General features: G+C 44.4%; 2 protein-coding genes across 3 annotated transcripts in view; both read left to right on the forward strand.

Moving 5' to 3' along the window:
* Positions 1-4,608, forward strand: part of LOC104987437 (chromosome unknown open reading frame, human C1orf43) — an 8,567-nt gene extending 3,959 nt beyond the window's left edge. The window contains exons 3-7 of the mRNA XM_010838352.1: positions 731-848; positions 1,057-1,110; positions 1,773-1,939; positions 2,032-2,090; positions 3,679-4,608. Coding sequence (XP_010836654.1) covers positions 731-848; positions 1,057-1,110; positions 1,773-1,939; positions 2,032-2,090; positions 3,679-3,874 — 594 coding nt within the window. The 3' untranslated portion in view covers positions 3,875-4,608. The remainder of the gene's footprint in view (positions 1-730; positions 849-1,056; positions 1,111-1,772; positions 1,940-2,031; positions 2,091-3,678) is intronic.
* Positions 4,609-4,851: 243 nt separating this feature from the next.
* On the forward strand, positions 4,852-8,334 carry LOC104987440 (chromosome unknown open reading frame, human C1orf189). Of its 2 annotated transcripts, XM_010838363.1 has the most exons (4): positions 4,852-5,186; positions 5,512-5,552; positions 7,239-7,368; positions 7,896-8,334. In XM_010838363.1, exons 1-4 carry the CDS (start codon positions 5,154-5,156, stop codon positions 7,995-7,997), a joined length of 306 nt encoding a protein of 101 aa, XP_010836665.1. In that variant the 5' UTR covers positions 4,852-5,153; the 3' UTR covers positions 7,998-8,334. The 2 variants fall into 2 exon arrangements, with proteins under 2 accessions (XP_010836665.1, XP_010836664.1); XM_010838362.1 differs by lacking the exon at positions 7,896-8,334 and having other exon boundaries at positions 7,239-7,881.
* The last annotated feature ends 4,734 nt before the right edge of the window (positions 8,335-13,068 follow it).

The raw sequence follows: 13,068 nt of genomic DNA on the forward strand, positions 1-13,068 counted from the left end.
TTTTAATTTGACTGCAGCAAATTTTGCTGCAGCATGTGGGATCTAGTTCCCTGACCAGGGATCTAACTTGGGCCCCCTGGATTGGGAGCTTGGAGTCCTAGCCACTGGACCACCAGGGAAGTCCCTAGTTTGTTTTTGAATTAACTACTTAAAAAATTAAATATGCTCTTAGAAGAAAACCTCTAGAAATCCTGTGGTCCACCAGGTAGAGATAGTTCCCAAACTTCTAAACCACATACAGATCTTAGGGTTTTAGAATAGATTATGACCTACAGTTGATGTCCATTTTTTCCCAGCTCAGGAAAAAACAGCTAACCAAGACTCTTCTAAATCCAACTGAGGGGACCTCCCTGGCAGTCCAGTGGTTAAGACTGCACTTCCACTGCAGGGGATGTAGGTTCAGTCCCTAACAGGGAACCTAAAAGCCTTCATGCAGCTCCCTGGTGCAGAAAAAAAAAAAAAATCCAGAAAGTCAGAAATAATAAAACTTGAAGGAATTCTAGCAGATTAAAAGATCTAGCTTAGAGATATGCGTTTTGGAGAGGTTCTTAGCAAATCCAGTCCCATACTTTCTTAAATTCTTGAGTCTTAACCTGCTGCTTTCATTAGCCAAATGAGCATTTTCTCTGCCTCTGTTGTCTTAGTTGTTTCCCACTTTGCCCCATTTCCAGATTGATGGGTAGCAAAGAACAGGCTAAATGGCTGTGTATTGTTTTCTCCACATGAACAGGACTTAAAAGAGGAGATAGATATCCGACTGTCCAAGGTTCAGGATATCAAGTATGAACCTCAGCTTCTCGCAGATGATGATGCAAGACTGCTACAGCTGGAAACCCAGGGAAATCAAAGTATGTAGCATGTTCTTGGACAGTACTTCAGTGAGGGGTCTCACAAATTCTGAATTCCTTTTCTCAGTTGTAAACATAGCTGCTGGCAAACTCAACAGCTGTGGTTCCTTGTTACTGGGCATATGTTAGATTGGGAAGCACTTTAAGCTTGCTGGAGTTTGGAGAATCTTTTGAGGGTTATTCCTGACACCAGTCTCTCTCTCAACAGATTGCTACAACTACCTATACAGGATGAAAGCTCTGGATGCTATCCGTGCCTCTGGTAAGGGCTGCTCAGCAGCTGTTCTGTATCCTGAGAGCTCACCCGGGGAAAGAGAGGGAGGAACCCAATTTATGTTAGAATTTGTCCTTTCTACACCTACCCAACTGGTAGGAGTTTGCTAATTTTGAGAGTACTGGGTTACTGTTTTGCCTTAAGGAAATGATGTAGGTAAGTTATTTTTCTCCAGAGAGTCTGGATTTGTTTTGTTCTTTCTATACCTTTAGTTTCATGAACTAGTGGTAATTTGCTTGTTTTTCCACAGGAGACAGGCAACATCTGCTTTTTCACCAAGCCTACATAGATGGTTCTTGATTTTTTTTTTCCATTTGACCATTGTCAAAAATACTCTTGAATTTTTTTTCCATTTTTTTCATGACTGTTGTCAGAAATGCTCTATCTCTACCAAAACATAGTTTATATCTTAAACTATGGGTAAGTAGGAGGGTAAATAGGAATGACACTGTTGTATACCATTGGTATAATTTAAGTTATATTGCCACCACTGTATGACCACTCAGACATAGCTCTAGATCTCTAGTCTTCTTAATTCTCTTAAAATTTCCCCCCAACTCACTCATTGTACCTGTTTCTAAGTTTGGGAAATTAATTAGTAAGACTAAACAAACGGGGAAGGGGGTATCATTGTTCTATTATCTCCACAGAGATCCCATTTCATGCTGAAGGCCGACATCCCCATTCCTTAATGGGCAAGAATTTCCGCTCCTACCTGCTAGATCTTCGAAACACTAGTACTCCTTTCAAGGGTGTGCGCAAGGCCCTTATTGATACCCTGCTGGATGGCTATGAGACAGCCCGCTATGGGACAGGGGTAAGCCACAGTGGGTGGCCACGTTTTCCTTCAGGGAACTAAAGGGATGCCCCAGACTGAGAGATCCTCATTCTTCCTTCCTCTTTCTTCAGGTCTTTGGCCTGAGTGAGTACCTGCGCTATCAGGAGGCCCTGAGTGAGCTGGCCACAGTGTGAGTTTGGAGGGGAACATGTCAAAGGAAGCTGGTTAGAGAATACAGTAGTCCTGGGCTGTTTTCACAGTTAGATTACTTTCAAAAGCACTGTGAACAAAATCAGGTCCTAGAGCTGTTTCTTTACGGTGGAAAGTAGATGCAAGCTAATAAAAGAAGTTTCTCCTACTTTTTTGTATCTCTTTTCTTATTTTTATTTTTTGGTCCAACTCAGTAAAATGTCAGAATTGGTGTAATCTGTTATACCAGTAAAAGGAATAAAATAGTTTATCAGCAAACAAAGATGTCTTCCTTTGTATCTTGGTCTGATAAAAAGAAAGAATTGTCAGCCAATTTTATTACCTGACTGAAACAAAAGGTATCACTAAAGAGCTAAGCTGTGTTTTATAAAAGAGACTTCATAACTTTTTGCTGGGAACATTTTAAATACCTACTAACAGAGCTTCAATATGTTGTTTATGCATGTATGTAATTATAAGAGTAAAGGCGGAAAGCCAATCTGGAATAAAGAGTTACTTACCAGCCACGAAAATAACACATTTGCTTTCTGCTGTGTTGATTATTATTCTCAAAAGATGAGGGGTATGTCTGTCCTGTTTTCTGTATATCCTTAAAAACTATTTTGTTCTAAAGACAAAATATCCTATAAAAACCACTTAGAAAACTAATGAAAACACTTGGAAAGGGTGGAGAAGGCCTGTTCAAGTTCAGTTTCTTTGAAAGTAAAATACTGTATGACTCCACTTACATGAGGTACCTAGAGTAGTCATATTCATAGAGACAGAAAGCAGAATGTGGGTGGTAGTGGCTGGAGGGAAGGAGGAATAGGGAGTTGTTTAATAGGCAGAGAGTTTGTTTTCCAAGGTGAAAAGAATTCTGGATGTTGGTTGCACAACAGTGTGAATGTACCTAATACTACTGAACTGTAAACATTTAAAAATTGTTAAGATGGTAAATTTTATATGTATTTTACCACATTTTAAAAAATTTAGTCTCTTAGATTTCTAGTTTCTAGAAAATTTCAACGGGTATATTGAAGAGTATAGGCTCTAAAATCTGACAAACTTAGATTTTAATCCCAGCTCTCTGTCACTTACTAGCTTTGTGACCTCAGGCAACTTTCTTGATGGACCCTCAGTTTCCTAATCTGCAAAAGGGGTGATACCACCATAAAGGGATAATGGGATGTGAGTAAATTACATGTTGGTAAAAGAACCAGATTTAGTGTCCTAACTTATGATAATTCAATAGTTAATTTCAATATTATTTTTTGGAGGTCAGTTGTTTCAAAGGACTCTTTGGACTGGGAGTATATTATTGGCATCCACACATTAGGTGAATCAGAATTAAAAGTTTTCTTTAAGCACAGTGGAATGAAGAAGAGGTTGAGTCAGAGGCAGGGACTCATTGGGAAAATTGGTTTCTCTGCTATTTCTAAGCTACCACATGGGATTTTAGTAACTAGTTTGTAAGATAGGACAGAGACCATTTGTGGCTACAATTGCATGCATAGGATGTAGAAGCCTTGAATTGTTTTCTTCCATTAGTCCTCTATCTGTCCATGACCAGCCCTCTTTGTGTTCTTCAGGGTCAAAGCACGAAGTGGGAGCTCTCAGCGACAACACCAGTCAGCAGCCAAAGACCTAACCCAGTCTCCTGAAGTCTCCCCAACAACCATCCAGGTGACATACCTCCCCTCCAGTCAGAAGAGTAAACGTGCCAAGCACTTCCTCGAATTGAAGAGCTTTAAGGACAACTATAACACACTGGAGAGTACTCTGTGATGGAGCTGAAGGCCTCTCACTGTTGATGGAGCCAGACAGACTGCAGTGTGCTTGCCGGGTGGCCCTCACTCAGGTCATCTGGTTCAGCCCAGCTCTGGATCAGCTGAAGCCCTGGTTGTGTTCAGAGCTCTTAAGATTTCATGCCTAGAGGATCATTCTCCCACCCGCTCTTATGGCCAGTTTTAGAACATCAGTTAAGACTTTATTTTCCCTTGATATCACTTTTCTCTGGAGTTGAATTAGATGTTTTTCTTAATATTTCTGTCAAAACTTCCTTAAAAATCCTCACTTGGTTTTTTGATCATGGTTCATCTGTCCTTTTCCAGACTATAAATTATCCCAAGGGTGACCGGGCTTGGTGTCCTGTCTTCTGTACACAGTTGAATGGGAGCCATTTGGTTTGAGACATCTAAGAGTTGATTGGTGGAAATGGTATACAGAATGCTGCGGAAATTGGTGGAGGCCATGAGTGCTGCCTAGAACAACTTACCCTGGTGCTCCACTTAAACCAGGATGTTACTGGGAACATTAACACAACTTCTCTAACATGCAAGGATCTGCCTTCCACTTTCATTGTATACTGTCATGAATAAAAAAAGGAATGTTTTAACATCTGATATAATCCCATCACTCCTTATTTGTGGGATAGTGTGAAGAAATAGACCAATATCTTGATCTGACTTTATAAACCATTTAATGAACAATTAAAAAATAAAGCATATGATTCATTCCTCTATAGTTGTCTTTTAATAAAACAGACATGTGAGGGCTTCTCTGGTGGTCCAGTGGCTAAGACTTCATGCTCCCAATGCAGTGAGTATTGGTTCCACCCCTAGTTGGGGAACTAGAGTTTGATCAAAAGTTTGATCAAAGATCCCACATTCTGCAACTAAGACCCGATGCAGCCTGGTTTTAAAAAAATGTTTCTTTGTATTTGGCTGCACCAGGTCTTAGTTGCAGAATGTGGGATCTTTGATCAAACTCTTGAGTTGTGGTATACAAACTCTTAGTTGGGTCATGTGGGATCTCAAAAGAAGAAATCCTAAAGTTGCAACTGGGGTCCTTGTTCATAAAAGTGCCTGTGTCACTAACAGAAGGCTGGAGAACCAGGATTCCCTTCAGGTCTCTGGGGCAACAGGCCAGGTGACCAATCAACTCTTGTAGGCCTAGGCTCATTGTTGGGGGTGTAAATGTTGCTATGACTACTGAATCCTTGGTGACTAAACAGAAATGAGAGCTTGTTCAGTCTCCTAAGACTACATCAAGCAAGTCTGTAGACATGTCCATGGAAAAGATGGGAAAAGTAGAAGAGGTACGCAGAGTTGGAGAAGGCTGCTTTGGATGAGTTTCCCCTGGATAAGGTTTCCAGATGAATTTATCAGAAATTGATAGTTCTTGAGAGAGGCCCTTGGTGTAACTGAAGGGTAGCAGCAGGGGTGGGAGACTGGCATGTAGTAGGTATTCAAATATTTGTTACATACTAACCCCTGCATAATAGGACTTTCTCCACACCTGCCCTAGGAAGTTGGCTACTCCCCTCTCTCCGAAAAGAAAGGTCTTTGTCTCCCACTATGTTAGGGCACTGAGGGTGAGGTACTAGAGATCAAGGCAGATAACAGAACTCCCTTTTCTTGCAGCATTTTCAAAGGGCCCTGGAACTTAAGAAGATGGTGCACAGGTAATCTCTGCTTCTGTCCTTTCCCTTACGCTTCAGTTTGACATGTTCACTCTCCTGCCCTCCTCTGATATCCACTTCATCTTGTTAGGGGCTCCTCAAAAAGGCAAATAGGTGTGAAGCAGGCAAACAGCAGCCCTTGTTTCCTTGCTTCCCATTCTCTGAAGGAAAACTGGAGCAAGTTTTTGTTTTTTTAGTTTTTAAGGAAAATTCAAATATTTGTTGTCTGGTACCACACTCACCAACCATGTGGTAGGTACGCAGTAGGTGTTTATTGAATGAATGAATAAGAAAACTCAAAGATTAAGCTGTATATCTCTTATCACCTGGGGAGTGTTTTTAAAAAAACAAAGGTCTTAGGACTTCCCCAGTGGTCCAGTGGTTAAGATTGCTCGCTGCCAATGCAGGGGGTGCGGGAGTGGGTGGGGAACTAAGATCCCATGTGCTGCATGATGTGGCAAAAGATTTTTTTTTAAAGCCTTAACCCAGAAGAAGATTCTGACTAAAATGGCCTAAGATTAGATAGGATAAGCCTGTTTTTTAAGGTTTCATAGGTTATACCCAGAGGTAGCAAGGATGTGACATAAAAGAATGCATATAGTTTTCATGGGAGTCAAGATTGATGCAGCCTTTTTTGTAAAATCTATCAAAATTTTAAATTCATAGATCCTTTGAACTGGCAACTCGACTTCTAGGAATACCTTATACACATACCTACAAAAGCAATAGAATGCACACATACGAGTATTCGTGACAATATTGTTTATACAAGTAAAAAAGCTAGAAATAACATGTAGCTGGTGAAATTATGTTATAAAAGTACTTGGCAGCCTTTAAACAGAATGAAGCAAATCTCTAAGTGCTGATGTGAAAAGTCCAAATTGTTACGTAATACTGCTTATGTAAATGTAAAATTTCATGTTAAAAATAAAAGTTATACTTGCTGATACATGATAAAAATTTTTCTATAAAGATGCACAAGAAACTGATAACTTTGTTGAGATGAACTGGGGCAGAAGAATGATGCTTCCAGCTTTCATTTAATATATATTCCTGTATGTATTTTTCAGTCATCTGTAAAAAAATACTTGATTTTTTTAAAGAAATGTCAACAAGATTATCTGAACAGAGGATATGGGTGTGTATCACATGTGTATAATCCTGTTGTGTATTAGAAAACCTTAACAAATGATTCCAGAGTGTCTAGCCAAGACGGAGTATCACTGGTATGATGGAAGGAATCAGTCTTTAGATTGGATTTGATACCCAGGTCTGCCATCAGGTGACCTTGGGCAACTCACCTGAACTACGTTTCCTTGTTTGTATAATGCAAAAACTGATACCTATGACACATGGTTATTATGGTGATTGAATGACAGACTTCCTATTAATATACGCTAGGTTCTAAATCAAGGTTTCCCTGGTGGCTCAGATGGTAAAGAATCCGCCTACAATACAGGAGACCCAGGTTGGATCCCTGGGTTGGGAAGATCCCCTGAAGAAGGGAATGGCAACCCACTCCAGCGTTCTTTCCTGGAGAAGCTAAGCCAGTACTAGTCACCTTTTCAAGGAGTTTGCAGTCTTCTCTGACAATGGTACAGAAGTTCTGATGAAGAGCCTCCTTTGACAGGGTTCTGTCTCTCCTCTTAACTCTAACCTATTCAACCCCTACCTTTGTGCCTGGGACAGGTGGCGAAATTCACACACTCACTGTCTGTGGCAGATAACATTAAGCCAGAGGAGAAACCCATATGCTATCCTAAGGATGCAGGACACCATGGTACAGGAGTTGGCACTGGCCAACAAGCAGTTGCTGATGGTGAGTTCTAGTGGCCTGAAGTTTCATCCTCTACTGCACTATTCCTTTTCCCACTGGGATTCCCAAGCTCCTGGTCTCTGCCATTACACCAGAGCAGCAACTCTAACCCTGAAACCAAAGCTCCTTTTCACCAATTCTTTGTATCCAGCTGCAGAGTCCCAGAGCGGTCGTCCTTACTCCTCTCACTTGGTAAAACTGCGCCTAGTTTTAGTGCCTAGCATCTGCCTCTGGGAACCTCTCTCCCTGGAGTCCCCAGTTGCTGTCATGTCACCATCTTTGTATCCCAGATGCCTAGAAATGTTTGTGGTTTTTGGTGTGTTCTCAGAAAAGATGTGGGTCTGCACACCCACAGAGGAAAAAATGGGTTGGCTTCCCCTCCAAAGTTTAGTCTTTATGCTCCTGCTTAATTTTAAGCCATAGGTAATTCCAGATCCAAGAGAAAACGGGATAGGAAAGCAACCAGGGAGAAAGAATGAGGAAGGCGAGTAAACAGGGAAAATATCACACTCTCCTACCCACCCCACCAGGTCCGTCAAGCTGCCCTGCACCAGCTGTTTGAAAAGGAGCATCAGCAGTACCAGCAAGAACTAAATGAGAAGGGCAAAGCTTTTTACATGGAGAGACTCTGATGGCATTTGAAATACTGTCCTTCCATTCTCACGGCATCTGCTAACCTAGCCTTCTTGAGCCCCACTCCCTCCAACGTCCCTTCCTAAACACACCTGGATATAGTTATCTGCCCAGAGCTTAAGACAGTGTTCCCACTCTCACATCTCCTGTTCTTGTCAAGCCCCAGTGCTATCTGGAAAATGATCTATGAAACAATGGTAAAAACAAGAGTGACGCCTTGTGGTCAGAATGAGGTATGCAGTACTGACGTGAGTGGAGGGGAGGTGGATAGATGGAACAACGTGAGCAGAGCATCCTGATTTGGTTTAATAAATAAAGCTAGTTCTTAAAAGTTCAGACTTGGACCACTGGTTTATTCTTTGAGCCCACTTCAAAGTGTTTATTCACAGCTGCCAGTATCTTAATACAGCTTTCTGGATTTGCTCACCACCTCTCTGATCTCACTTCCACAGATCTCTTCTGTACATTTGGACAATAGCTCTGAATATGCCTATTAATCCACAGGCATTATGGGGCTTGATGTCAGTAGGACTGGATTTTATGTTTTGACTTTGCCAATTATTGTGAGACCTTGGAAAAGTCTCTTTCCTCTGAATTTCCGTCTGAATGCTCACCTCTTCAAAATGACAGGGTTCCAAACTCAAATGCCTTCAGGGGTTAGGCAGGTAATATAGCAGTTATGAGGGGGAAAGAAATGGTGGGATTTATGGGGGACTATAAAAATGGAAAATCCCATGAGTGGAGGAGCCTGCTAGGCTGCAGTCCGTGGGGTCTTGAAGAGTCGGACATGACTGAGCGACTTCACTTTCACTTTTCACTTTCATGAATTGGAGAAGGAAATGGCAACCCACTCCAGTGTTCTTGCCTGGAGAATCCCAGGAACAGGGGAGCCTGGTGGGCTGCCGTCTATGGGGTTGCACAGAGTCGGACACGACTGAAGCAACTTAGCAGCAGTAGCAGAAAGAGCATGTGACATCTTAATCCAGTCAAAATTCTGAAAAGTACTAATTAATCATACGCATCTATAGGCCACAGAGAACCTTACTCATAAAGATCCACTTTACATACAAATGATATCTCAAGCCAGAGAGACTCCCACTTTGCAGCCAGTAACAGGAGCAGAAACACACCCTCACTGATTAACTGCCATCATATTTATTTTCCCCTCATCCCTCACCTTGGCATCTGCATTCTCATTGGTGACTCATCCTTCCCACACTGATGATTTCCTGCTCTCAACACTGCGGCTCTGTCCACACTGCAAAACTCACACCTTTTCTTTCCCCTGTGCCCCAAGTCTGCCTCTGTCCTTCAATACGCCGTTTTCATCTTAGCTGTCAGAACTTCTTCCTCCTTTCCTCACCACCCATGAGCACAGAGAGGTAGCAAGGTATAAAGAGAAAAGCACACACTTTGGAGTCAGGTTTGGGTTCAAAGTCTGGCTTCACTTCTTAATCGTGTATGTATTAGGTTATTTCTCTGAGCCTCAGTTTTCTCTTCTGAAAGTGAATATAATACCCATCTCATAGAAACATTATGAGGATTAAATAAGATAAATGTGTGTAGAGAGCAAGCGCAGCCCTTGGCATGCAGTAGGCATCCTCCCACTTCCCTCTTAGGAGATTTCCTATGACCCAAGCCCTTCACAGGGGCCCTGCTTGGCCCCCTGGCCAGCCTCCTTAGGCAGCTCAAATATCATTCTCCATCCCAGCCCTGTCTTTCTCTTTCTGTCCTAAATGTCCATTCATCCTCCAGTCTCCATCAGCCCTGCTTCCCAAGGCCTCTAATCTTTAGTCAATCACTGCTCTTGAGTTGTTACACCAAACAGTACATGGCTGCTCCAGGCTGGTAGGGAGGCAGGCGGTGAACAAGCCATGACAGGTATGGTGGGAGTTTTATAGGAGACACAACCATACACCTGTGTCCTGGGTTTGACCCATTAAGCTGAGACTGAGTCTCCCATTCCTTCAGCCTGTTCCTCCACTCTGTTCCCTATGGGTCTGTCTCACCTCCCTTCTCTCCTCGTTGTATCTGTCTCCCAGCCACCCCCTGCCTCATCATGGCAGCACAGCCTGGTGTTAGGAGAGCAGGCTTCCATATGACGGATTTGGGTTTGAATTCTGGCTGGCATTTACTGCCTGTGTGTTCTTGAGAAAGTAACTTTAACTTTCTGGGTTACAGGGCTTTATATGTAAAATGGAGATAATGCCTACCTCACTAGGTTACCGTGGGGATTAAATAAAGCACTTTGCAGAGATGATAACCCACAATGATGTTTTCGTGTCCTTTGATAGTTTTTCTATTTTTATTTCAACTGCATTACCTGGTTGCCCCTCACCTCCTGCCACATTCCCTCATCAACCCCTTTTATTTCTCTGCTGTTCATTTGGGCCCACGGAACACCCCACCCCTCTGCCATGATCCCTGACCTTGGCCTCTCTCCCCAGGGCTTGTCAGTGCCAGGCTAGCTCCAGTATTGGCAGTGCGGCCCCCTGCGGAGCCCATCGCCTCTGATCCTCTCTGCCTGCTCTGTCTGCTCGCATCACATCAGCTGAGTAATTCACCCCTTCATGCCTCCCCATCCCCTTTTCCCTCTGTGGCCAGTGCCTCACCCAGCTCCTCAGGCTCAAACGGACTCAGTCTGGTTTGAAATGGCCACACAGAAGGTACTTCCAGGAGAGCTGGAAAGCGTTCATCAGAGGCCATCTGAGGTTTCCGCCTGGACATGCCACCCTGTCAGTCTCTTCCTGGGAGAGCTGCTCCTCTCCTACATCAATATTTCCTGTCTCTGCCTCTGTTTCCCGAGTTTGCCAAACACTAAAGTCCTTTCAATTCCTGCTAAAATCCCCTTCCCGGCCTTTTGCCCTCCAGCCTGTGGTTCTCCAGGGCAGTCGAGGTTTCCAGAAAAGGGAACTAGAATTTGGGGCAGGTGTGGGTGTTAAGGGTAAAAAAGGAAGGTCACGAAAGTAAAAAATTACACGCAGACTGAAAGCCATAAGACAACACCACAGGTGTCTACCTTGGGGCTTGTAGGCCCATTTGTTGGTCTTCCTGGAAGGCAAGAGCCACACAATACGAATTGACTGGAGCTTGGGACAAGCTATCGATCTAGATCAAGGGCACCGTCAAGTTGGCAGATCGTTTGCGAGTGCACGCTGAGCGGGGTGGGGGTGTCCGGACTAATGGGAACAAGGGCGCATGGAACAGGCCTGGGGGCTGAAGCAGAGCCGCCGCCTCCCACCCCACGCTTCCATCCAAGCCCCCACCCCACCAGTGCGGCTATAACTCGGGTTGCTTCTGCCACAGTAGAGAGAAGCATCTGCCTGCCACAGGACATTCGACAGACCTGATTCTCTTCAGCAGAGAAACCTCCCAGAAAATCAGGCCCCTGTGAGGAAAGACCCTTAAAGAAGCCAGCTCAGGAGCTCATGTTGTAAGAAGCCCCAGAAGAGGAGAGTCCCAAGGACGGCAGGCTGTTTCCTGGCAGAGGCATTCTCCTCCCTCACCTTGTCCTTCTAAAATCCTGGTTTCAATTCTGCCAGGCGGGAGAGGCTGTCCTTAAGTCTTCTCTGGAGCCTGGGCTGGAGCCTGCTAGTAAGACAGGTCACGCTTATCTTCCGGACATCCAAGGGTGACTTTGAGGAGAAGCATGCCTGGAGGGCATGGGGAGAAGGTGAGAAGGGACAATATGGTGGGGAAAAGCAACCAAGCCTTCTGGAAGTTTCTCATGGCTACTCATCTCTCGTTCTCAAGAGCAGGCAGGTTCCAGGAAAGGGTCCGCTGAAAGGCCCTCAGCAGTCTTGTGGGGGCATTGGAAAGGTAAAGCAGGACGTGCAAGCCCCCACCCCCTCTCCCGGAAAGCCTTGGGGGCAGCTGGAGGGGAACTGAGGGGAGCAGGTGGCAAGGTTGACAAGGAGCTGCTGACAAGGTTGATCCTCTGAGCGCTGAGGCCGTGACACCAGGGGAAGAAACTGTGTTGGAGCTTTTGGAAAGGATAGGTGCCCGGATGCAGAGGGCTGCCAGATATTCTTCCTGGTTTAGGCTACCGTGATCAAGCAAAGGCCAGGCACTGGTAGCAAAGGATCCAAGACAGGGATGGCACGAAGACCCGATGAGTAAGAGCTGGCTGTCTTAGGAGGTGAAGAGCAGGGGTTGGTGCCCTTTCCCCAGAGAGATGGCTCTCAGGGATTGGTGCCTGACATGTCTGCTCTGCCCTTTCTTTGCAGTGGGGAGGAAGGCAGAGGGCCGCAAAAGCTCTTCTGCCTGCTTCTGTGTGATATGTTTGATATTGGGTTGTTTAATTAGGAACCAACTAAATGTCAAACATATTCTTACAGCAGTAGGCAATTTGGCATCATACTCTTTCTTACCCCAACTTCTGGGGCTCTGGGGTTCCTGTTTTTTTTTTTACTGAACCTATTTTCTCCAGGACCCCTTTGGAAAACTAGTGGCTGCAACCCATGTGGATTTCGATCTTAACCTGGAGGGCTAGTGTGGGAGCGGGGGAGAACTGGAGTCTGGGTATCAAATCTTCCTCTATCTTTCCCTTGTGTGTGCATGCTAAGTCATTTCAGTCATGTCCCACTCTTTGCAATCCCCCGGACTTAGCCTGCCAGGCTCCTCTTTCATGGGATTCTCCAGGCAAGAATACTGGAGTGGGTTGCCATGCCCTCCTCCAGGGGATCTTCCTGACCCAGTGATTGAACTCACATCTCTTACTTCCCCTGCATTGGAAAGCGGGCTCTTTACCACTAGTGCCACCTGTGAAGCCTCTTTTCCTTGTGCTAGAAGGGAAATGGCTCTGATCTTTTCCTGTCCTTGTGGTTTTCTCCTTCTTATTCAATCTCCCCACCTTATTATCCAATGCTTCCTGTGCCTGGGACTCCTGTTCCCTAAGGCCAATAGTAGGGGTCTTTGGTTTTTCTGTTTTCTTTCACGAGTCAGCTGATGGTTCTATCTGTGTCTTTACCTCTAGTGATGAGAAGCAGGTGTTTCAGTCACCCCATTATTGGAGCCTAGTATCAACACCACCCATCTATCTTTGACATAATGACTAATGAGCACCATTTA

Source organism: Bison bison, unplaced genomic scaffold (genome assembly GCF_000754665.1).
Source record: "Bison bison bison isolate TAMUID 2011002044 unplaced genomic scaffold, Bison_UMD1.0 scf7180017864093, whole genome shotgun sequence".
NCBI classification, from domain to species: domain Eukaryota; kingdom Metazoa; phylum Chordata; class Mammalia; order Artiodactyla; family Bovidae; genus Bison; species Bison bison.

What these genes read in the sequence shown, in the direction of transcription:
- LOC104987440 (XM_010838362.1), top strand. Translation starts at nt 5,154, where the DNA reads ATGTCCATGGAAAAGATGGGAAAAGTAGAAGAG. An exon ending in AGATGGGAAAAGTAGAAGAG is followed by an intron (nt 5,187 to 5,511) that starts GTACGCAGAGTT and finishes CTTTTCTTGCAG; the next exon opens with CATTTTCAAAGGGCCCTGGA. An exon ending in CTTAAGAAGATGGTGCACAG is followed by an intron (nt 5,553 to 7,238) that starts GTAATCTCTGCT and finishes TGCCTGGGACAG; the next exon opens with GTGGCGAAATTCACACACTC.